The sequence below is a fragment of the Sylvia atricapilla genome, chromosome 4 (assembly GCF_009819655.1).
Source record: "Sylvia atricapilla isolate bSylAtr1 chromosome 4, bSylAtr1.pri, whole genome shotgun sequence".
Classification (NCBI taxonomy): Eukaryota; Metazoa; Chordata; class Aves; order Passeriformes; family Sylviidae; genus Sylvia; species Sylvia atricapilla.
In genome coordinates this window covers 10236281-10262636 of record NC_089143.1, presented here as the reverse complement: position 1 = coordinate 10262636, position 26356 = coordinate 10236281, and the positions used below count along the sequence as shown (strand labels likewise).

At 36.5% G+C, this 26356-nt stretch overlaps 1 protein-coding gene across 1 annotated transcript; it reads right to left on the bottom strand.

The window, feature by feature from the left end:
• Positions 1-728: 728 nt before the first annotated feature.
• TMEM156 (transmembrane protein 156) lies at positions 729-26356 on the bottom strand. Its single transcript, XM_066317099.1, has 7 exons — positions 26204-26356; positions 21624-21905; positions 19636-19884; positions 17408-17515; positions 14261-14365; positions 9665-9765; positions 729-2058 (listed from the first exon to the last, which is right to left on the bottom strand). The coding sequence occupies exons 1-6, from the start codon at positions 26301-26303 to the stop codon at positions 9695-9697; spliced, it is 915 nt and encodes a 304-aa protein (XP_066173196.1). The 5' UTR covers positions 26304-26356; the 3' UTR covers positions 729-2058; positions 9665-9694.

Sequence of the window (26356 nt, the reverse complement as noted above, 5' to 3'; positions counted from 1 at the left end):
CCCATCATCTTTTGCTTCAGAGGCTCCATCAGGACATCCTTTCTCTCCTCACATGTTCAGTTCTGACAAAGCCACAGATGAAGACAAGGAGGCGAGAAACCAAACCTCAGGAGAAAATGGCAAGGCATTAAACCAGTTGTTTTCAGTCCCTGCTTCAGTGTAAGGAGGTCGGACCAGCCACCACCTGAAATCCTTTTTCAACCAGAATTACTTCAGGATCACATTTTTTGTTACTATCCTTACCAATGTTCCCCCATTCTTCCATTATTTCCTGTAGTTTGGATCACAGTTAGAAGACAAGGTGAGCTTTACTCAGCAGACAAGAAAAGCCTGTGAGAGCCTTTTAGGGTGTTTTGTTTATGGTGTTTTGAAAGGTAACTTGGAAGATGGAACCTTCCAGGGTGGTAAAACCAAGCGCTTGGAGAACTGTGGGTAATGAAATAGCAAATCATAGGAGAAAGAAAATTAAGTTGGGGTCACAAGAAGCAGGGCTGCTTCTGTCAAGATGTATGGATTACTGAAGGGGAAAAGTGAAAAATATCTTGAATCATTTGAAGCATTTAAACACCAACCAAAATGGCCTTAGCAACTCTGTAGTGAATTGTGACAAATACGTCTCTTAATCTGTAAGTTGTTTTCTATAATAATAAGAAAAAACAACCAAGAAGCAAATTGTGAGAGGTTTACTTCATAGGCTGTATTTAAAACTCTGCTTCTGAAAAGCTCATTAAAAACTCTACTTCTGAAAAACTTTGCTTCTGAGAAGCTTAGTTGTTACCATAGACAAACAATAAGAAGCCCCCAAATCAAGAAAGTATTTTCTCTTATTTTTTAATAATATCTTAAAATAAAAAGCAATATAAACAAATGCTTCAGACTTACCCAACAAAATACAAAAATTTCCATTTGCCATGAAATCATTCAGAAGCTGATGTTCACAACTATTCCTATTAAATCTGAAGTGCTCAGTATAGACTGGAAAATGCAATTTCAGAAAGCTTCAGGAGGGAAAGGCTATATAAATGTAAGGAATGGAGGTAATGAAGTATTAACTGGATGCTAAATTGCTGCCTAGCATGTTTGCAATGGGCAGTTTACAATCTGTTCGTCCTGATGGATTTAGCACGAGGGAGCCTGAAGTCCTGGCAATTTCTGTCTCTGCCTAGTAATGGATGGCTGAGCTGTACCCACAAATCATGTGTTAGCAACAAAGGAGTTTGGGACCCTGCTCAGCCTAAACAGCTCCACTGCACTCAGAGGAGCACTAGTAAATGGAAAGTAAGGAAAAGCTCCAAGAGATAATAAGTCAGAATGCTAATGACCCAAGCTAGAACAAAAGATGGGAATGCAATTTCTCAAAATGTACAAACCCATTTAATGTCCTAATGAGTTATTAAAAACCTGTTATAACGATTTTGTGATTTGAAGCCAAATTAGTATTTTTCCACATTTTTTTCTTTATCCACTAAGGTATTGCATAAATTATGATGGTCTTCCTGGTTTACTGCAGAAACTAACATACTTGCTGAAGAATTATTTTCTTCTGCAATACTTTGGCCACCCTTCTCAACAGCCAGAAACTGTATCTTTTAGGCGTCTTAGTCTTCTAGAGCATTAAGTTGGTTGAAAATTGTGCTCATTCCATGAAAGTAGAGAGGATAATTCCTAGGTTTATACAGACTTCTTATCCTATGGGATATATAAAAATAAACTTCTGCCCTGATAAAAAAAAAAGTAATTATCACAAGGATTATCTTGCAACCACATATATATCAGTATGAATCCTGAACAAACAGGAAATAGATGTGAAATCTGTACTCTGCTGTCGAAGTTGTTTATGCAGCAAAACATGTGTTGTCCATCATTTGTATTTTCTTAATACCAAGTAATTATGATGGAAAAAAATGAGGCTTGTCAAGTAAAATGCATAATTGGCATTCCCATGAAAAGATGGATAACATAGCTCCCCAAGCTGGAAATAGGGAGGCTTTCTTCTGTGGTGCATGATGTGTCTTCTTTCATCAGAAGTGCTGGTATTTCACAGGGTGGTACCTGAAACTAAAGAAAATAGTATGAGAAAAGAATGAGGAGGTTGATTAAGTCTTCTCTTATTTATCTCATCATAATTTTGACTTTCATAGTAACAAATGCTCCTCTTTATCACAAAAGAAGACAACATTGTAACTAAAAGGCAGACAAAATAGATGATGCACATCAGATTGGCACAAAAGACTGAGGCTGATACGTGACAGCTGAGTAGTGGCTCAGGTACCTGCCCACGAGAGTGTGATACAGGAACTTGAGCAAGGCACACCAGGCCTTACCCACTTCCAGAGAAGCTGGCAATGGAAGGGTGAGCAGAGCCAGAAATGTTCACCACATCCACCTAGCTGAAGTGCTCTTCTGTGCCCAACTGTATTTCCCATTCTAGATTTCTACATGGCAGGACAAAATTGGAAATAACGAAATGAAAGCAGCTTTTTCCACATTCACAAGTGAAATGCTTCTCACTAACCATCTATGACACTTTTGAATTTGGATTGCAGCTCCCAGAGCTCACAGATTCCAATCAAGCTTATCTTACTTTTTAGGGAACTGTGCAATGCTGAGGGATGAAAAGAGGGAGGTGGAGTGGAAGTAGAGGATTTATGTACTTCTAACTTGCACACTGAGTGAAAAAGCAAATATAGCATGTCACCCATTCTGGTAGCTCCCATAGCTGCAGGCCGGATTACAACATCTGTCTACATTTTCTTTTACATGATAGGAACTGGGTTCAGAAGTGTTCCTTGGCTGTGAAATTGTACTGGAGGCAGCAGCTGCCTAAGTGAGTTAGAAAATGACAAGTGTAGGCAGGATACATTGCATCAAAAATTGATGCCAGCTAATGGAGCAGTGGGTTTAAACAGTCTGCACAATGCCCCTTATAGTCCAGTTCTGCCAGCAAGCAGGAGTGCTTCCCTTGGAAACTCTCAGTGTCTCTTTTGGAGAGAAATACATCCTGGCATGCATTTAGGACAGGACCCAGTAATTGTGCCAAGTATCCTGGAATGTGCTCAGCAATCTGATTCTGTGAGCTCTTCTGTGCTGAGAGGAGTTGTCATTTTAATGTTCAATTAAAACTAGAATCTCTTACAGAAGCAGAAACAGGAGGGATTACCTTTCATGATATTTAAAAAATAAATACATAATTGAGTGCATACAGTTCTGAAAGCAATTTAAAACTGCATGAGGGCATAAATCATAGAATCATAGTTATCAGCAGGAATTATGGTGTAAAAAAATGAAGTCTTACAAAAACGGCCAACCCACAAATCCAGTAGGTCAGTCCTAGTAGGAACTTCTCCCTTCAGCACCTTCACTCCAAATTTTATGATGACTTTAATGACAGTACTATGACTTCAGAGCACTGAAATTATGCTTTTCAGAAAAACTGTCAAAAGGATAATTGGAAGAATCCCAGCAATTTAAAATCACACCTACTGTTCTTCACAAATACTTGCATGAAAGCAGCTTAAGTGTAATCTTCCTCTCACTCCTGAGCTCACTCGTTACATGCCTTTGCTAGAATGTCTTATGAGTTTCTGTTTTCTCTGCATAATTTCTACCTTCTGTTGTTTGTGTGGGTGCCTTGCTTGAAGACAGATGAGAGAGAGATTCTTTTAAATATGAAAACATTTTTGCAAAGCCACAATCACATAAGGAAAACAGGCAAAGAATATTTTTAGTTGCACTTTCTGTTTGTGCTACTAAGTTCAGCAATGATGGAATTTAAAGACCTCTTCAGGAAGGCAGCAGCAGCGTGAGCCAAAGCCCAGGTAATACCCTAGGCTTTAGGGTATTAGTAAAATTGCCTGGCAGTAGACTGGGGTATACACAGCCAAATTTCTAATTTCCTATGGGAGTGTTTCATTAGAAAACAAGGATGGTGATGATGATCTGAATGTTACTGGATAAGAATCTGCCTCTCACAGACTTGTTGATCTCTTGTGCCAACCCTTGCACCCATAGGGGGTTTCATGCCTACACGCTTCTCAGACTGTAAGAGAGGAAAGGGATGCATCAAATTCTTCTATTTTACAATTTCTTTGACAGAGGTTTTCATCTTTTTAGCCATACACTGTGTGTTGTCCCTGCCAGTTACCTGTCATTTACCTCATATTCCAGTTTTATAATCCATTTCACCTGAAGATAAGATCGTGCCTTAAATTCTATATTCACTGGATACCAATTTGTAGTCTTTAACTGTACAGCTAGACTGTCACTCAGAAAGAAGAAATGAAGCTCCTTATATGTTCAAGGATCTCAAAGCTCTTTACAAAGACAGATGGCCAAAGGCAGTGTACTAAAAACCATTGGCAGTTGCTGATGTGGAACTTTCATTAGCTTTTATGCAGCCTTTGACATATCTACCAGTTTTTTTAAAGAATTAGTGGATGCGGGATACCAAGATTATTTTATCTTGTCCTTGGGGCATTGGTTGATGCAGTAAATAAAATGTTTGGGTAATAGTGACCAGTTTGTGTGAATTTGATCTAGCATCAGGTCAGAGCGTAACACTGGGCACATTCAAGGAGAAAATAAAAAGAAAAAAAAGCAGTTGGCTTTAACGCACTGAGTTTTTCCTCTTTCTCTCTCTCTCTCTCTCCCTCCCTTCTTTTCTTTTCTTTTCTTTTCTTTTCTTTTCTTTTTCTTTTCTTTTCTTTTCTTTTCTTTTCTTTTCTTTTCTGTTTTTTTTCTTTCATTTTTTTTCCTCGTTTCTTTTCTTTTCTTTTCTTTTCTTTTCTTTTTTTCTTTTTCCCCATAACATGGCAGCTCTTCATCCAAGAACTGTCAGATATCTAGCTGTCTTTAATTTCCCCAAACAGAACACTGTTCTGTGCATAGCCATTCATGAAATCTATTAATGCCTGAGAGCCCCTTAATTTCAAAATTATAATGATTCAGAGGGAGGGGATTTACATTCTCCTTTCCAAGGGAGGCTACTGCCTTCCTTAGCAGACACCTGTCTTTCCAAGACACTTGCCCACTTTAATTTCTTACTTCAGTTATTCTTTGCCCTCACTATTTAGGGAATGGCCATTGAATCAAGCAGTTTCAGAAGTGTTAGTCCTCATGGTTTCTCAAAGCAGATATACATCACACAGCCTTTTACAGCAGCTGAAAATAATAGTTGTTGCAAGTAGTGTTCTTAAAGTTAAAAGTACCAGCAAATGCAAGTAAAACTTTGTTAAAAGCACTATGCAATCTCTGTGTTAGCTGAGGATAAACAGTTCGTTCTTATCATCATGCTAATTAGTAAGGAGGCGTCATTAGGAGAGACAGAAAAGTCGTGTCTCCAGAGCCTTATTCTAGCGTGCTCTTACCCGAACAGCATTGCCTCTGAATGTAAATATATGCCCTGAATAAAATGTTCATGCTTCCAATCTAAATAAAATTAGGGTCATTACTGTCACAACCTTCTGACAGCACTATGGAAATACATTGACAGCTGTCATATGTTGTCCTGGTTCTGGCCAGGACAGAGTTAATATTTTGCAGGAGCTGTGAGGGGATGAGCCTGGAGCTGTGTGGGCATGGCTAGGAGATTATTCTATTATCCTATTATTCTATTATTCTAAGCTCAGGTCATTGCCAGGAGCAGGGATAAGGGACTCTTGCTTCCAAGGAGAAGGGTGTTCCTTCCAGTGAGGAGAAAATGTGGTGGGGAAGAGCCAGTCAGTACTGTCCCAGGCTTTCCATGTAAATTGTTTCCTTGCCTATACCTTTTGTTATTTTCTTATCTCATTGCTGTTTCCACTGAATTGCTCGTATCTCAAGACACGATCTTTGCCTTTTGTGCTTCCAGTTGCAGGGGAGGGGAAGCGAGATGCAGTGTGGTTTGGAAAATACCATTCCTAAACCACGACATATGTAAAGTGTGTTTCAACACTTGAAGGACATGGCTCGTTCATTTTTTTCCTGAACAGTTGCTAATATGGTAGTTTAATGAAAGAAGGCAGAAACAGAGGATTCTTACTTTTGGTATTCAAGTGTAGTTGTAATAGTTACTGTGAAAATACACAAAGACATTAAGTGATCTATGCTGAAAACATTCACCTTTGGCAAAGACACAAGTGCAGAAGTTGGTACATTTTTTATTAACTAAATTAGCTATCAGTGTAATAGTGAATAACAAAGCATTTGGGTGCATTTCTGTGTGCACACACAGATAGATATATAGATACACCACACAACTGGATCTAAGTATATTGATAAACATGGCAACACATGTACATTCATGTGTTTATCAATATATTTACATTTTATAATCAATAGTATTGTCTTAAATCTAAAGACTTTAAAAATACATTTATAGAAAGAAATGTCTTTTTCTTGACATAAAAATCAAAACAGCAGAGAATTGCAATGTCTAATTGATTGATCATTGGTATCTCTCTCAATCTATTAATAAGAGCAATACTTTACTGTTGAAGACTAGAGCAACAAGCAAAGAATAGGCAAATAGGTCTCTCCTGACTATTCCTATGGCTAAAAACCATGTTTTTCAGACTTTCATCTTTCAGTGTATTGTGTTAAGGGCTACTGCTGAGACCATCAGCAGGTTCTCCAGCTCATTAGCTATAATGATCGTGATCAGAGTGAGCCTTGCTTTTACATTTCCTCCTCCTCACAACTGCTGTTACACCTACCACAGCTGCTGCGTAGGTAGTCTCCTGACAGAGAAATCAAACACTCTCTGCTGTGGTTAATGATTTCTCTGAGTGCAGCTCCAGCTGGCTGAAGATGAGGAAAAGTATAACTCATCTTGCCTGTCTAATTCAGGGCAGGCATTGTGGTAACTCTTACCAACCAGACCGAAGCCAGGTTTGAGGCAGGGAAGAGCAGTATCCCCAGTGGAGCTCTCTCAGGTTTCTAGCTCTGCCTAGAACCTTTCCTTATTTGAGGCTCTTGTATTAGTGGTCTGAAATTCACACGCTTCAGGGGAGCAGCTGTCAGTGATACAGAGATGAGGAGTTTGATCAAGAAGCTCCCTGGTACATACTTCTCATCTCCACCCCACCTCCTCCTTCAGAGAAAAACCCACACTTTATCAAGCTGATGTAGTCTAGAACTGTCTTTGGCAATTCTGGGAATCTGATTATTTTTTGCATTTTTCCAGCTCAGTACTTGGCTTTCATGTGCAGTACTTTTAACACAGCTTCTCCGTGTTGAGTGAACGAGTCTTCAGCAGCATTCTAGAGACTTCACAGAGGCAAACCGAGCACTCATGCAAAAAGCAAATCACCATTTCCTTCCCCCGCCTCAGCTACCACAAGCACTCGTCACTAGCAAGCTTTCCTGGAACTGAGGCACCCACAGACACAAACAGTAATGACCTGCATCTGACCTTATCAGATAAGAAGAGGGGGTTTTGCAGGAAGTAAAGAAAACTAAAGCAGAAAGTGCTTTTTATTATTTTCACAGAGTATTTAGCTCTGAGACATTATTCCTTTAGGAAATGTATTCAAAACAAAACATGATGAAAGGCAAAATCTAGATCTAAGTTTCTGCAGCCGCATCATTTAATAACATTTCCACCCAATGTCATGTAACACTACAATTTACAATGTATTCAGCATTATTCCCACACATCACATCTGGATTTCACCTCACTGCCAGCTGTCCCTCTGACAGGAAGACTATTTGGAAAAGCAAGCCTAATTCTGCTTCTTCAGCCAGCACTGAAGAAGGCTTTTGGGCTTTCTCAAGATATCTAATCTTTTACTTTAGTCATTCACACAGAGATTAAGGAAAGGGAATAATCAATCCCAAAGTGTCCTGGATCTCACATGTTGTCTCACAGAGCAACTGAAAATATGAAAAGCTGTTACATCTCTTCTTTCTATCCTTCATTTCCTAACAATTAAGATAATGAAAGCAAAAGGTCACTCCAACAGTTACTCCCACCTCTAGCAACACAAAAGTTAGATTTGTAGGGGAATGAGCCATGATTTTTCCCCCCCCCTGCTTCTAAAGGATGAGTTTTAGGTGAATGCAACATCCTGGAAGAAGTATTAACAGAATTAACAAAGCATGGTAATGATCAGCTGTAATACTGTGTAAATGAAGGCACTGAATACGTGAGCACCTGCTTAGCAGCATGTCCTATTTCAACCTTAGAAATGTCTTATTTTTAACCCAAGAGTAAAAAAATCAATTAAGTTGGGCAGGCACCTAGCAGACATGGATATGAGAAGTCACAGGTTCGTCTGAGAGACAGTTGATAGATATCAGAAAAATAAATGGTGTAGTTAGTACTGAAGTGTCTTGGAGGAATCCCTGGAGAAAAGGAAGAAGCTGCCCTACAGAAAGGCTAACTGGAAAGCACCTCCTCAGTCAGAATTTGAGTACAAATGGCAAACAGCTGAACTCAGATGATCCGAGAACTGCTCTCAGTTATGGCATAGAGTTACCAAGTCATATTGTCTATTTGTGTCTCCTGATAACCTCATTTTAAAATAATAATAATAACAACTTCTCACCTTTGTAAGTCTTCATGAGATCTATGGATGACAACCACTTAAACAGTATTTTTAACAACTATAATATACTATCCTATAACCCAGCTAGTCTCATTCAAACACTAAAAAATTATCTATCTTAGTTATTAATTTACTATGGAATTACATCATCTTCTGTCAGCAAAGCTGTTCGAAATTATTTCCTTAGCTCTGTTCTCAATGTACAATTTCATCTTCATGGTTCCAGATGAAGCTCAAAAATCAAACTGCACTTCAGTACAATTTGTTTTTTAAACATAGTAAAAAGATAGCATGACATGATATTGAGTTTCCAATAAAACTCCATCCATTTTAAATAGAAATATAAAAGAAGGGCCTCCTTAAGCTTTTAACCTAAAAAAATTCACCATACACAATAATATCATGCATGCAAGTAGCCATCATCTGGTCTATGCACTTGAAATATTAGTCTGCATTACTTATTCAAGTAGCAGCTGGTCTTTTTCTGGACATTTTAAGTATTTTCAGGAAGAGATATCTCTTATTGCCCATTTCTATGGACACTTGTTTCCTTACATCTGGAATTCCTGAAACAATTACTGTAGCACGGTTTCTTTATATCTGGAGTTCCTGGAACAATTATTGCAGCACAGTGGCTGCAGAAAGTTATGATTGGGAGATTAGTTTTAGTTCTGAACAGAAACAAGCTTCTTGTCATTCCTTCTGACTGGTGCAAGAACAACAGAGTGCTCAATTTCTCTTGCTTGAGGAATTTCATAAAGAAGCTATTTATTTCAAATATGGAATTTTCTTCAGAGATCATTTGCAATTTGCTTTTTTCCTCTGCCCTTGTCAGAAACAAATGTCAGCACAATGCTGAAGTCTAGAACACGATATTTTACAGAGACACACTGGGTTTATTAGGCTAACACATGTGATTATAGATCACTTTTGGTAGCAGAAGTAAAACTGATTCTCTTTTCATGCCACCTAGCTCTCACAAAACACATTATCCAGTTTTTCATCTCACATACTTGGCTAGAAGAAGTAATAATTTATTTTGTGCAGATATCCACTCTATTAATTCTAAATATATGAGGCAAACCAGAATAATCAGGGTTGTAAGATTTACCTTCTTTTACTGTAGAAGGTTTACTTACCTTCTAGAGCTGATCCATATGACATTGCTCTTATTCAGGAATTGCAGGCAATATCTTTGTGGTCTGTGCAGGAAGTGGAATCTCTTGTTTGCTGGTTTTCACTACTGAAAGTTAAAGTAATTTTTATCCATATTATTAACAGCAAATATATCTGCAGAGTGTTGAACTTGCATATGCAAGTTTGAAAATAATTGAGACCTATTTGAACACAAGACAGAGATGGACAGTACTGAAAGTACTAACCATGTTTTGTATTTAACTTCCTCTTAATACTAGTAGGACTGCAGTGTGCTGATTTTAAGTCTCCCTGGGAAGCAGCTTGAAGGTAGGCAAATTAATTTGTGTGAAATAAATTTGTGAATAAATTGTAGTGAAAATCCTAAAGCATGTGAATTTGAGGTTATGTAAGTGTCTCCCAAAATACAAACCCCTACATTTAAGCAGAAACAATGGAAATTTAGAGAAATTCCTGACTCATTTTCTCATGAGGGCAGCACAGACTGCCAAAGGCACACATGGTGTGGCCTCAGCTCACATGTTATACACACAGGGAGAGCTCCTGGGTATCACCCAGTTGTCAACAAAGATGACAGCATACCCCTCAGAAGCAGGAAGGGGTGAGGGGATGCCTTTAGCACATAGATCCTGACACAGTATCTCATGGAATACAGATAAGGAAATGCAGAGATAGCATTGTCAGGCAAATGCATACAGAGTTGTTTATTCAATGCGTTTTTTAAAGAGCTGCTGTAGAACACGAATAATATTTTGACTCTAGGTCCATCTTGTCCCTGACTATCCATTACTTCTGTAAACCTACAAATGGGTTTCTACTGAGTTGACAAGAAGAGGACAAACTGTGCCACTTATATCTAGCTATGTTTATTCTCCACTCACTACATCATTTGGGCTTCTCTCTTCACAAAGGCAATTAAAAAGTGGAGTTTGGATCTTGGCACTTAAGCAGCTGAATATGGAAAGCAAAGTCAAAATAAAACTGGGGTAGTTAAAAAAAATAACAATGAATCTTGTTTCACCCTTAAGGTGAATCTGGAGAGAATGGGAATATAAGCTAATGTCCCCTTCAGTACCTGTGTGTAACAGTGTTCTACGTGCATGCAAATTGAGAAAAGGTAGATGAAAATGTAGAGAAAATGTAAAGAAAAGGTCCTTTGTGCATCAGTGCTCTATGGAAAGCATACAGGGGCTATAAAAAGTTCCCTAAAACCACCTGTATCCTATAGATTTTATCCTTTTTATCTGAAAAAAAAGTTTTACAAGCTCTAAAGTGGTAATAAGGCTTCACAATTTTCTTGGATATGTCGCATTTCAGAAACATTTAAGTCTGTGTTAAATATTGAATACTGTGAGAAGCTTTGCTTTTGCCAGCATTATTAATGTAAATTGTAGAGGGAAGGATAATTATTCAGCTATGTCAGGAACTGAGAGGGACCACCAAATAGGTGATGTTCCAGTTAGCCAAGATTAAACAGGTTTCACACATTTTATGCCACATTCAAAATAGAATAAAAATAAACAAGAAATGTCATTCTTTCTCTAGGAAAAGAAAGTCTAAATGGAAATTTATAGTGATAAGATTCTAGTAATACAAATTCCCACTTAGTATAACCCAACTTATTATATTAATGAATCTTCCAGACCTACTAAGCAGATTCAGCTTAGCTATTAAGTGCCCTGATTTATGCAATCTCATTCGTCTACAGCTTTGTTGTTGTTGATGTTTTTTAATAATATAGCATACAGTTCACGCACACTGGCCTGCTCCCAACAAGTAATTTTGTGCCATGTGCCCAAGATTATCTTTTTTTCAGGATACAGCTACATGAAAATAACTACACTTAGTTTCTAGTAATGGAAGAGGTACCAAAGTGGTTTAGGGGAAATGGGCTAAGGAAGAGGAATAACAGCAGGATAAGTATAACTTTCTTCCCTTTATCTGCATCAGAAACTGATTTAAGCAGTAAGCTGTAAATGACAATTCAGCAGTTTCTATCTGAGCTCTTTTAAAACTCTGTGGGGAATACATTCTAGTCCTTCTAATTGCCATTATTAATTTATTAAGCTGTTCTAAAACCTCTTCTACTGCTTCTTCAATTCAAGAAAGCTCTTCAAAGAAATTCTTGTAATAAAATTCTCTTATGTGGGAATGTCACTAAGATTCTCTGTAGTAAATGCAAAGCAAGGAAGTGTCTTCAATGGGTTATTTCCTATGTGTTAGTTATTACTATCAAGTTCTATTTGATGAAAATGCTCTGTGTCTGGAAATACAGCTCAGCCACTTAGAGAATACTTACTTCTTGCACTAAAAAAAAAGTACCCTCTCTTCTTTCCCTTATCTTGTGGATGCATTTAAGGGCAACTCTTTTTTTTGTCAGTTCATACCATTTAAGGGACAGGTAATATACTTAAATGCAATGGCAGGACTAGCTCCTAAGTCTAGAAAATGTGCTTTGTACAACCAATGGTCTAGTGCCTTGTTTTTTAGCTTAACACCCCAGACAATGTTTAGTCAACATTTATGACCAGAATGCTATTAAGCTCCCCTCTCCTCACTACATGTGCTTAATTCTTTGCAGAACTGTGAATTTGGAAGGTTGTAAATTTAATCCTTCCCTAGAGAACGTGCTATACATTTTCCCCACTCTCCTCTGGTCACTGGACTTAATGACAATGATTCATGGATATAAAGCCATTAACAGTTCCACAAAACTAATATCCATGCTGTAAATTAGCTTTTTGTAGGACCACAGTGACATAAAGCCAGTAATTTACTGTGCTTCCTAAGAATTCACTCCCTTTCTCAGAGTATAGGCTTCCCTCTTTTTCTTCCCTTATAATTTCTTAACTTCAAATTACCTTTTAGTAGTACCTATACATCTTTTCATCTATATGATCTACTGTCATATCCTCTTAAGTACTCATTACTGTGTTTCCAGGGTGATTGTCTTTTCTTCAGTGGATCTCAATGTTTTTTTTTTTCAAGATTACAACCTATTCTCTAATTATAATGAAAATATTGTCAAGGGCTGACAACAAAGTCATCTGTAGCTATTTATAATCCATTATCATGGTAGCAATTCCTAAATTTAGAAACTGTGGAAAGAATAAACTCTTCATATTGATTTGATTCCACTTTAAATTATACTGGTATAAACTGTGAAATTGATTGGATTGACTGAAATTATGGTGTGTGAAACGAAGAAATTTTATATTAAAATAAACCCCATTATGGCAGTTCATGCAACTAAGCATCTTTCAGGGTTACATGGATCGAATGTAGTGGGAGGCACTTAAAAGTGAGAATGCCAGACCAATAAGGGATTCCTATTCTCTTCAACATTATCTAGCAAAACCAGATTTGATTTTCCATAAGACCACATCATCAAAAATGCCTTGGATATACAACATTAAAAATGCCGTTCCGAACACGTGATAAAACAGGTATGATATTAGTGAGGCTACACAAGACAATAGATGTCAGAAAAGTAATTCCTTTCTTGCAGAATGAAAATAACAAGCTCATAAATATATCTCAGAGGCGGCCTGTGCTTTAAGAGGAAGAATCATAAATTGTACTCACAGGAGAGTTCAGACAGACAAGAAGCTATTCACTCTTTTCTAGGTAAAATTGAAATGCCATGAAATAATCAGTTGTTGACATAAATTATTGAGTTTCCTCTTACTCCCGAAGAACTAACAAGACAAAAAGCAAAGTACTTAAGCCTAGCCAAATTTAAACCAATTTTTTTCTTTTACTGGCTTTGTATTTTTCTTTTTTTGAAGAGAGGTTAGTTTGCCATTCAGAACTATTATCTATATGTTCATGTTAATGTTTTTAAAGATATAGCTCCCTTCACAAAAGCAAAGTCTTTGAAATTTATTAAAACATTTCACTCTTTGAGCAATGTCAGTAATACTCACAGAAAAACTGGTAATTGGCACTCACACAGATATTTGTTGCCAAATACAGTTTTCTAGAATCCAAACTTTGAGTTTATCCATGCCATTTAGCTTATCTGTGCTAAAAATACTATGGTCTCCAAAGACCACAATTTTTTACCTATCTGAAACTCAAATATTGCATTTTGTGGTAATTTGACCCTAGAAATAGGCTATGAAGTGCCAGCAAAGCCATTTTTTGAGTCTTGCTACAGTCATTCATTCCACACTTTGGTAGCAAATTTTACCAAGAGTCACAAACATAGAACATACATACACATGTGTACATCTGTGTATACTTTTCATACACACATAAAACACTCAGCTTCCAAACCTCAAAACTGGCACAAAACATGAGCAAAAACTAAAAAAATTCAAAGTCATTAATGCAACACACTGGGAAGACTGGGAGAAGCTTTCCCATGTGATATATATATCTTATAGTTTTGTTGTAAGATTTACTTCTTTATAATAAAAGTGTTTCCTTAACATAAACCAGATCAAGTTTGTGTTGGACCAAAGTAACTCTGAAACAAACCGGAAACATCTCTTGACAGGAAAGTCTTAGAAAGAATTTCTTGACCTCCTCACACCTCAAGATTTGTTAAATTTTGTTTTTACTTTTATATTACTTACCAGGAAGAGGATGAATTTTAGTAGCAGATACAGTTCTTCTTACGTGCCCAGAACCCTTTCTTCTTAAAAGAGTAGAAACTGATGTTGCTACTCTGTGTTTATAATCTGCTTTAAATAAAATATGTTAGCATCAGTCCTGATTAGAAGGAAAGCTTGTAAACCCCTTATTATTAAACTGTTGAACACCTTGGAAAGTGTCCAAAAAATCAGGAAGATGTTGAAATAAGGTGATGAGGAAAACCAAGGGCCAGATAATTTTTGTTTTCCTGAATGAAATTTTCCAGAAATTTAATTCAAGTTTGTCTCTTTCAAATCATTACTTGCCTTTTTCTAGACTGTGTACCTTGAACAAATTTTGGAAGGATATAAAAATAAGGACATGTTTCAGTACAGGTTTGGACTCTCACTGCTGACAGTGGAGTAGCAAGGATGGAGTGTACTGGAATCCTAGGAAGCTGACAGATTCCTTGCTAGTGTGGGATGTTCATCTTGGAAAGCACAATCTGAGAGCAAGCTCCACACCACTGGCAAAGCTAGAGTTGGACTGGGCACCTCTGGCTGTTCCTCAGCACCCAGTTCATAAACTCTCAATCTTTCCATCCCTCTGCTGCTCTCCAAATGCTGTTCTCTCAGTGGATTTATTGCAGACAGTTGTGCAGCTGCTGTGGTTACCCCTGTTCAGCAGTGACTGCAGTCCAGGGCTCAGCCAGTGACAGGCTTGCTCCAATTCTATGCAGCAGAATTTATTTTTATCTTTTTCCTTTGAGAACACTAAGAAATTCATTAAGTTAAAATTATTTAGGTCATGAATTTTTTTATGAATAGCCAGTGGAGATCTAAAATGCTGAAGCCGCAAGCATACACTGTAACAGTTAATGTCAAAGGAAGCTCTGGAAGTGTTTGTGAGACAGGAGTGGAAAGGAAAAGGCAAAACAATTCATTTCTAGTTTAGGGCCTTTGTCACGGATTGATTGTAACCTCCACCAAATTTATTTCGATATTTTATTTTATGCACTCATGAAAATAGCTTAATGATTCAGAGAGTCTCAGAGTCTACCTAGCAGAATATCTTGCAAGGTCTCAAGAGGAAATGAGTAATTCCACATTTCTTAACAGCTTTTAGTGGTGCTCAGAAATGAAGAGGAAAAACTACTAACTGAATTATGGCTGGAAAAAATTCATAACAGCTGTTTTAGGAACATAGTTATGTTCTGCTCTATTCTTTGAGCGCCACTGAAAAAAATTAGTATATAGACTTGCAATGAAAGGTGGCATCTTTATATATATACATAAAACACAAGTTTTATTTTTTATGCCCTTGTCTTTTTATCAGTAACATAACGATGTTGGTTATAATTTTATATATTATAAATTTAACTCATAGACCCACTTTTCCTCAATTAGCAGAAAATGTATCTTTGAAGCTAGTAAGCAATTAGAAGCCTCAAAAGGGCATCTTCTCCTCCCTGATCGTGTTCTTGATGACTCTGCAAACTCGAATTTAATAAAAAATTTATACCTTTAAGAATTAAGGTACTAAGTCATTAATCATCACTACTTACAGTTCTACATTAAAACTAGAATGTTATGATTCAAAGCATAGAAAATCAGAGACATGACATTTATAAGAAATTTTCAAATTACAAATAAAAGTCCTTTAAATTAGAGCACTTAATAGTCCACTTACAAAGTCCTAATTTACACTTTGTGGGGTTTTATATACATGAAATAATTCTCAGAAACTGGTTCTAGCAATGAGGAAAATATCATGTCTTTTAAGCAACATAATCTGGTAAGGAGTTCCTTTCATTGTGGTGGGGAGGGTACAAACTTGACATCTCAAACAAATATTTTGCTTAATCATTAAAAATACATGCATAAAGTATTTACACTATGCAAAAAAAAGCACAGAAATATTTTGTGTGTGGGCACTATTCTTCCTTCTGTTCACTTATGAATAAAGCTAGATTTCTATTGCTCCTTCATTACAAAAGTACCTGTGCATACAGTAAGAATGGTCAGGGGAGTGGATATGTCTTATTATTTGTTTTACTACCCCTGTGACCAGGGTCTCCTTTCAGCACCTCTGAAATACAGAGGGAATGGACACCTGCCTGGGAATAGCAACTAAATGCTGGTTGTCTGGAGGCTTTCTGCATACTCAGGGCTGATGCAAGCAGAATGTCTCTGGAAACTGCTGTGAAAAGCACCTAGGAGTTATTCCCTCAGGTAACAGCTTAAGTAATATTCTTTTCTCAGTGATGAAAGGTAATGTGCTCCTGGTACCACCTTCCTCTGACTTGGCAAGAGGAACAAGGAGCAGCAACTGACCAGAGGTCAATTCTCTGTACTGTGTTTTTTGCAGAGGAATTTATCTTGATTGCTCAAAAGTCTCAAGAACAGGGTATTCCTACAATTTTATTCTTGTTTTATTCATTGTATATTGCTAGAGAAAATACTCTAAATATTATTTCAGCTTGTATCCCAAGAGAAGAGGCTGTCTTGGCTGAAGTAATATTGTAAAAACAATTGTTACAGTCTCTGAACTAATGGCAAGCTCTCTCACAGCAAAATTAGTTACTTGGGCTTAATTCAGCTCTGGGCTTAAGAAGGCACTCCTTTGTTGCCCTTCATGGGATTATGCCACCAATGAATTTGAATAGCCAGTTTTAGGACAGACAGATGAGTGTGTATCTACTCAAATCTCTCCTGTAATTTTTCCTGACTGTCACCTAAATGAATCATCTTCAGGAAGGAAAGGGTATTTCAATTCATTTATACTGGTCATTGGCATTTGTGCCTGAAAATTTCCACAAAGTTTAACAGCAAATGTTCCATCTACTGAAATCAATGTGAAACCAGAAGTTCCTGTCACTAGGCCACTAATCATCTATCAAAACCCCCACATTTAATTTGCCATCAAAAAGCTTGGATTTACATCCACAATTTTTGCATCCAAAGAGGTGAGAGTTGATACTACCAATCATCTGAGTACTTCAGTCAGTCTCTAGGAAGCTTTGAACTTTTGACAATCAAAATATCAGTATCTGAGCTACAGTAATAATCATCAGTTTTGTTATTAGAAATTAATATATTTTTACATGCATAGAAATTTTAATTCATGCAGATTAACATTTCATTACTTACAGTTCTGTTTATTTTCTTGGACTATTTTGTAGATGACAATTGAAATAGTAAACAGAAAAACTACTGAAATCATAGTGAGCCAAGTGATCTTCGTCATACACATCGGATCTGTCCATAAAATGTACAAGAGAGAAAATTAAACAGCAAATCACTAGCAGCAGAGAAAAGCAAAACATTCCACATTGGTAGGTTTCTGGATTGCACCTATCCCCACAAATTAAGAGAGAAAAAAAAAAAAAAAAGAGGGAGAGATAATGCCTTTTTCTTTCATCCTTCTCTGAGTTTTGGTGTTAGAGAATTTAAATTTAGTTTAGTTTAAATTTTTAATGTATTTTAGTTTAAATTTAATTTAGTTTAAATTTTAGCTGTACTTTTATATCTCTATCTGTATATTGCCCCACAGCTGAAATAGATACAAATGACTAATTGAATGAAAACTTTTCAACTTAGCCAATGAAAATGCTTCAAAGATCAACATTTCTATTTAAGGTAGAACAGGGTAATACATGTCTCCTCTGTCTGGACAGAGCATGGAAAGGTTTGGTTCACTGTCCAACATTGGCCTGTTACTGGCATTCTTAACCTCCTGGTCCATCTTCATATATGAGAGATGGCAAGATTCTACATATAGAAATTTTCTTATAAAAAAGTGGGGAAATGCCACCAACAGGAGCCCTCTGGGAAGTCCTTTAACTGAATTTGTCATGAGGGAGAATTTCATGGAACTGGATGCAGGAGGTAGGCTGATTTTTTGGATAACATCTGCTGCAGAAATGCACCCACATTCCACAGGGATTTAGTTCAATAACTAGTACAAGTCAGGACTATAAATGACAAAGGAACAATGTGGAGAACTTTTCCCTCTGGTTGTTTGAATGGCCTTTCAAACTTCTTTGGCAGCTGCATGTTGATACATACCTTAGTACTGTCAAAAAACTGTTTTAAAAAACAGCTATGTTACTATGACTCATAAAAAACCAAATTACACACTGTAGCCAAACCACTGTTTCCCTTTCCCTACCTTAGAACAGTATAATTAGATTTACTCCGACTTCCCTTGTCCCTTGTCCATCAAGAACTCATGAAGCAAATGCCAATGACCCCATGGCTCATTCCTCCTAACTTAAAACTAAAAATATTTTTTATACAGTAATCTAGGCTCCTTTTAAACAAAGCACTCTACTCCATCTTGTAGTGGCTTGTAGTGACTTGATAAACAGCTTTGCTTAGTAAAAGCCCTGAACACCTCTTTACCTGTTTTGAAATAAAGAGGAAAAGAGGATTTATTGTTAATTTTCATTGCTAATATGAGATTACTACTATCCAAGTAAGTCAGTATTAGCAAAGGGTGGTTAGCTCATAGTATTGACTCAAGTTACAGGGCAAGTTATAAATTATGCTCCTCTTATGGCTAGACACACTAAAAAAAATCCCAAACAAACAAAAAAAACAAAACAATACTAAATTGCCCTTTCTTCTCTAGGATTTTCCCAGGAATTATTTAACACACATTATTCCAACTCTAAAAAACACTTTTTCCAGCAAAGGTACAGCATAAAATACATTTGCCATGCAAAACCAAATGTATGCAATAATTCAGCAGTTTCCGAATGACAGGTGTTGCATACAAACAGGAAGCCCTGGCCATGGTCAGGCAATCAGACTAAAAACTGTTGCAGCACAAAGAGAAATATAAAAAGCTGAAGGTTGTCCACTGGGAAAACTGAACTTAGTTCAGCTGAAAAATTATCTTTTAAGCATACTGTAGTGAGACTATATAGTAGGCTATTGGAGTACAACATCAGAATGGTCAAACCTATCTCCTGGTTCTTTTCCCACTGCAGGTAACAGACATTTTTAAATTTACCTCCAAGACAACAGGGTTATGCCATTATCAGGAAAGAGAAAATTATATTTCCAGGGTTTGTCACATGCAATGTGTGAGTGTTGCTGCTAACCAAAAAACAATGTACATATCTTTATTTTGCTGTATTTCTTCTAGGAATAAAGGGCACAGCTAAACCTGATTTAAATCAGTATAAAAATCATCAGTTGCCTACTATGTATTGTTTTTTAACAAGAGATGTTCAAAATTTTGTTCTCTTTTTGTGAAATATTTAAATATTTTCCAATGGTTGCTGGAAGCAGAGAACCACCTACTTGAGATTTTTTGCAAGATTATATTGTTTCTAGTTTGATTTCCATTCTGACTCTCCTTTGTAACTTACATTCCATATAAGACTTCAGTTGCAGTGAAGTATTTATACAGTTGTTTTGGTCTTCCATAATTGCCAAGAGACAAGAATGATTCAGTTGTTCGTCGGCCGCATTTTGTACTCCAACTATAGAATTGTTGATGTAGATTTCCATCAGGTAGTTCATATTATGCTCCACTTCTTTCTTGGAAACCGTATTGAAATTGAAATATTTATAAAAATATGTAACATTTTCTGGTTTCACTTCAAGAGAGCCTTTTGCTTTTGGAAATAAAAATTGAAACAAAAGTGTTATACAAGTGGGATACCAAGAGACAACTCTCAAAAAGAACAGTGAATTCTCTGTCTCATTTGCAAAAACATAAAGATTTCTACATCACTGACTATAAAAATATGGATAAATGCATACTGTGTAAAGTTACTCTGAACAGATCTGAAGAGCATTGATTATCTATACATTTTTCCCCTTTTTGCTTTATTATCACCTTGTTGTTGTTGTTTTTGTTGTCAGTTGTCAAAGGCAACAGGCAAAAATCAGGCTATGAGAAGGATAGAACCCAGGCAGAAGCCATATGATGATAGAGATGTGAATTGTGCACATTGTCTATCTGCTATCAGTTGCAGGAAGCCCTTGCTTCACTTCAAACCACAAAAGCTGTGAACCTTATTCTATGTTTACAAGAAACAGGCGAGAAATTGTCAAAAGTGTTAGTTGTACAGAGAACAACTGAGAACAGAGAACTGAGAACAGAGTCCATATAAAAGTTTTTATATAAGTTTATATGTAAAGTTTTTATTTTTCATACTTGTTAAGACAGCTATTTTGTAGTAAAGAAAATATGCAGTTGGAAATATGCAGTCCTTATATTCAGGACTTGGCCTATTTCTCCTGTTGCTGACAATATTAGAAGCAGGTATCCTCTTCCCCAAAGATTTCAAGATATTTGGAAGTGTATATGGCACAGAAGGAATGTGCTGCTACTGCTCTGAAAAGATGTGGGTGTTGCTACTAATGCCTTAAGTTTTAGCTTTCATGTTTTTCGGATTCTGTGCTGCCTAGGTGTGTTTAGAGCCTCACATTAAGTGTTAGTAAGCTCTCTTCACAGAGCAGAGAGACAAAAGAAATCCTTTTCCTGATGAAGACCAAGGACAACAAGTACAAGTTTCATACCCAAAAGCACAAACAACAGTGGGCTGAAGAGAGAAACAAGAAGGATGAGACCTCACAACCTGAAGCTGTAATTGGACAATTAAACCCCAATATGCAAGTGGACCAAAACTCATAAAAGTGTGAGACCCTGTGACCAGTAGTCCACTTTTGTGACCATTTTGAGTCCACCTTGGGTGTAGCACTGGCCGGGCTCTTGTACTGCCCAAGGTGTATCCTCAAAGGCCTTTTAATAAATATCTACTTTATTCTTTAGCTCTGCCCTGTCTGTGTTCCAGGTCAACCTTCCAATAGGCATCACTAGCTGTCCTCTGTATTGCTGTGCCATTCCCTAGTCAGTGCTGCTTTCTATAAAACATGTAAGGCTGTTTCTGATGCTAAAAAGTTGTGCATAATGTAGACTACAAACACAAAAATGGTTATTTCTTACAAAGTTGCCATTGGAATAGTTACCTACTGAATTAGTTCTTCAGATACTGTCTTCATAATGCCAGCAATCTACATGAAGAGTTCCCCAATGACATTTAAAAGCAAATTCAGCTTGAAAATTTGTCAGAAAGTACAACTCCTTGGAAATAAATTAAGTACTTTAGAAAATACTTGCTACCAACGTGTTTCACTGACAGCCAGGAATGAATGCCACTGAGAATCTGGCATAGAATTTGCATTTTCTATACAGGCAAAGCTAAATTCAAACCCCCATTGTTCATAGACTTGTGAAGACCATAGAGAACCAGGAGCATATAATTTTCTTCTAAGTAGCAAATAAGAACTTGTCTTTTATTTTGTAATTACCTATTTCAAAATTAAGTATTTCCCTTACCTTACTTACTTTTTTTAGCTATTGACTCTGATCCTTGATGATCAACATTCACATTCCCCTTGGATTCACACTCTGTCTGTTTAGGGTGGGACTGTTGTTCCCACCAGGATAACTGGCAAATACATGGAATATTTTGGAAATTGCAATTATTTACAATGACTTTCAGCAAAATAGTCTGGTTTTCTCTTCTTCGTTGCACTGATCTTTTGTAAGAATTGTTAAAAGTACAAAGTGGAAAAGTGGTATTACTTGATGAACAGGTATCCATGCATGACATCATTACAGTGTTAGCTGTAAAAGAAAGAGTGCTATATTAGCCAGACAATCATATAGGACACATGCATATGTGCATAGAAGCATCATTTAGTGGATATTCCAGCCATCTTATGATGAAATGCATTTTTTTTTCTTGAGGGTTATGACAAGGTGTCAAATGCATCATATGTAAGACAAAGCAAGCACAGCTTCCCACAACCCAGATGCTGAATATTATTTGCTGAATTGTATTAAAACTCTTGTGATAGTAACTGTAATTCGTGATGGTATCTAGCCACATTCCTGCTTCAAAGCTGCTCCAATTTGACTGTTCTTCGAAAGAAGAGAAAACTTGTTTGGAACTGAGCCCTGGAACAGTGCAGTTGCAGCATTCCAATGATTAGCTTTATGTTGTAAAATAGCTATAATCAAAATGAAAGATTTCTTTCCAAATGACATTGAAACCACAGATTGAAAATACACAGAAATGCTGCTGAATCCTCCAGCCACACCCTTCACACTCTCTTATATTCAGTCAACAAACATGGATTTTAATTATGACCTTTGGGTTTGGTATTCATAGTCAAATTTCAGTATCAAATTACTATAGCTAGAGTACATTAATGCAGTTCTGGCAAGCAACAAAACCCACACAGTTATAAATAAGTGTGATTTGTCTTCCACATTACAATAGAGCTTTATCATGCAAATTTTTACTCATGTCAACTTTGAACTACTTTTTCAGCATACAAAAAATCAAGTTTAAAAAAAAAATATTGTGTGACCCCCCCCAACATGAAATGTATATTTATGAATAACCACTTCCCAGACCTGATGCAGCACTAACCTACAGTTTTATAGCTGTTTCCAATTCTAGTAGTACCCTTGCATCTCTATAAAGGGAAATTTTTGTATATAACTCCCATTATGAGCAATATGATGATAAATCCTTATTTATAGAGAACAAAATATAGCCTTTAGTTGCTCCAGTGCTCAGCTGCACTCTGACAGCTTCAACGGGCCACCTGTGCTCACAGAGCAGCAGGCTGGCCTCAGAAATGGTTCAATAAGAGATTCCAGACAGGATACAGAAATAAAATCCAAACTCCAATGTCAAAGTCAATTACCTTCTCTTTACTAACACAACATCAGAGAGTCATAAACTCCCTATAAAACATAATAAATTGAAATGTAAAACACATAGATAAGAAAAAGTTAATTTTGATGTAAAAAGGAAAAATATCACACAAAATTTAGGGCTTGATCTTTCCCTGAGGCAAGACAAAGTATTTTCCTTGAAATGCTTACAATCTGACCCACACAACAGGTCATGGAGTAGGCTTCTGAAATCAAATTCTTCCACCTGAAAGAGGCATTTTGTATAGAACTTGTCTGTGGAGATGAGCCAGGAGCAAAAATTGAATGCCTACTCTGCTCTCATGACAAGCCATGACAAGGCATCTGGGCAACCAGTCTAAAACCAGTGCTACACCTTTCAATGGCAATTAATCATAATTCCCTAACCTTTTCACCAAGAAATATGCACATGGACTTGGGAATCTGCTGACTGGACTGTGACAGACATCTATGTTCAGCACTGTAAAGTCCATTTTGAACTTCACAACTGGCTAAACAGATTCTAGAACTGCCTGTGAGTCACCTTGTAGATGTGTAAAGGATGTTATCTGAGTGGAAAAGATGTGAATGCTGTTGAGTTATGGAGGGTGCTTACCAACCTCTTGAAAGGTCTCTACTGAGAAAGCCAATCAAATGATGAACTAGCATGAACAAATTTCTTTTTTTTCCATGTCACAGGACTGTGGCCTTTCTAAGGAAGGATATAGATTGCTGAACACTTGAAGGAAGGCCACAAAAACACTACACTATCCCAGTGGGTTACATGGCAGACAGAGAGCCATCCCATACTCACTGCTCCTTACTGCAGGACTGGGAAGCCCCTCCCAAATGCAAACATCACTCTAGAAATGTGGAAAGGGTTTTGTGAAGTCTGAACACAGGCAGCCTGAATAGTAAAAAAGGATTGCTGAGATGAAGCTGTGCAAAGTAACTCTAGAAGACTGATTTATATTCAAAGACCTGCAATCACATGCTCATGTCAAGAAGTTCTGAGATTATTAAATTCTTTTATAAAACTTCTATTTACAGGGTGGTTTTCCATATAAAATCCAAATCCATTAAAATTAAATTATTCACAGAGAAGATCAAAATTTGTAAAAAACTTGCTTCCCATTAAGAAAATCCCAAATATTTCACTTCGCATGGGTTTGACTCTTTTCCACTTGATCTGCAGTATTCTGTTTTAAGTCAGAGAAGCAGTGTATGCATGCAGTTGCATTTTTTATCACTTCCTTATGGAGGCTAGAGTCACCACACAACATTGTAGAGATGCAAAACTTGCAGTACAAGCTGGGGAATACACAACTGATAGATTAAAGGAGATGCACGCCATCAAGTAGCAGGATCCAAGGGATAGGACTGGAATTGAATACATCAGACCCCAAAAGGATAACCTCCCACTCTAAATCAGTGTAATTTAAAGGTTCATTGACGCGGAACCGAACAAGTGGGTTGCTTTACAAATAAAAAGGAAACATTTCATTTCTGATAATGCTGAACTGTATTCTTTAGAAAAAAATTTAAAGGCTTTTTTTCCCCAAATTGATTTCCCCCTAAATTTTTGTTTAATAAGAAAGTTTCATTTTTATTCCCTCTCCAGAATGAACATAAATGCTGGAACTTCCCCTGGCATGAGATATCCAGGAATTAGGAGCTTTCTGCCATTTTTTTGGGAACTCGCAGAGGAAAAGCCAGTGATTGTATTTCACATCTCAAAGATTTCAACAACTCTGTCTGCTGAAGCCTCATGGTGTAAACAGAAATTTGAACCATTTACATAAAAATCTGTACATTTTAGGTTTGTCAGAAAATCTAAAACAAAACTGCTTTTCAACAGAAGGTTTTTGGTGAACAAGAGACCCAAAATCCTAGGAGATTCTGAATAAATTGTTCAACATATTTTCTTTCTAATGTAATTCAGACATCATTACACAGTCTGTTATATAGTAATTTAGTTTTTAAAACATCCCAAATGCAGCAATAATTCTAATTTTCCAAATATAAATCTGTGCTGCTCCAACTATAATTCTGTTCTGCACATGTGTTTCACAATCTTATTTTAGATATGCTGTGATTAAGACAGAATTGAAGTGATCACACTGTTGCAGCCTAAAGCATGGCCAATATAAGATCAATCTAGAAAAATTATCATGGAAAAATGCAATTATTCTTTGATTTTTGACACTATGGTTAATGTTTCCTTCTGGTAATAGTGCTGTAATTGTTTATTTGCATAATCTATGCTACAAATACTTTGTTTACTTCTGCATGGAGGTAAAACAGTCATTATTCCAACAGCCTAAACTGAATTATAAATGTTATGATATTCAAAACTTATGACAGCTTACCAAGTTTGTTCACTTATAAACTATAAAAATCTATACATTATATTCCAATTACTGATATGTCCATTCTTTATTGTTAATTAAAAAAAATTAAGTAACCCAATCTGGATATTTTGATACTAATTTTTTTCAGAAAATTATATGCTTGATAAAGATAATATGGTGCCTGAGAATACACTCTTTGTCAAAGGGATACTTTTTATTATAATACTTAACTATTCAAAAACTTTCTTAGGAATGAATAGGACTAAACTATTTTAAAATTAATTTACTCATGGACTTTTAACAAAACACTGAACAAGTAACTTGCGCACATGTGTAATTTGCAGTTATCCTAAACCCAGTATCAGCCTTTAGGATCACAAAGAAGCATTTGGCATTTATGCTACAAGATTTGCTTTACTCAGTTACATCTATTCTGCTCACTTTTTGTCAGGTTACTACTGCATATCTCTTTCACAGACAGCATCTCATTACCAAATAGTAATTCTAGAAAGTTTTACAGTGTCTAAGTATAAAAACTTCTAAACCTTTTCTTTGAAGACATGAGCTCCTGCTATAAAAGAACATAAGCACTTTAACTATTTTCTTCATGATGAAGGCAGTAAAAATACAGTTTCATGGAAATAGTTACCAAAAGATTTGCAGTGTATGTAAATGAATTACAAACTTGTTTCAAATTATCACATATAATTAACTCTGCTTGTTTAACATCTAAGAAAAAGAGCCTATATCCTTTGCAAATTCCACATGTGCAACATCCTAACCATTACTTTTAGGAAAGCACATGATAACTATTCAATTGCAGACTTCAGAATAAATGAAAGGTTATTTTAAAAGCTCATCACTCACCTTCATGGACTTTGAAAAATTCAGGTAAACACAAAATAAACACAGTAATTATTCCTAGTGCTAACCTGAAGACTACTGGTTTTCTCAAAAGTAAGCACATGTCACTGAAGCACTCCCATCTAGCATAGTGATGGTAACTTCCTGGTTTATCTT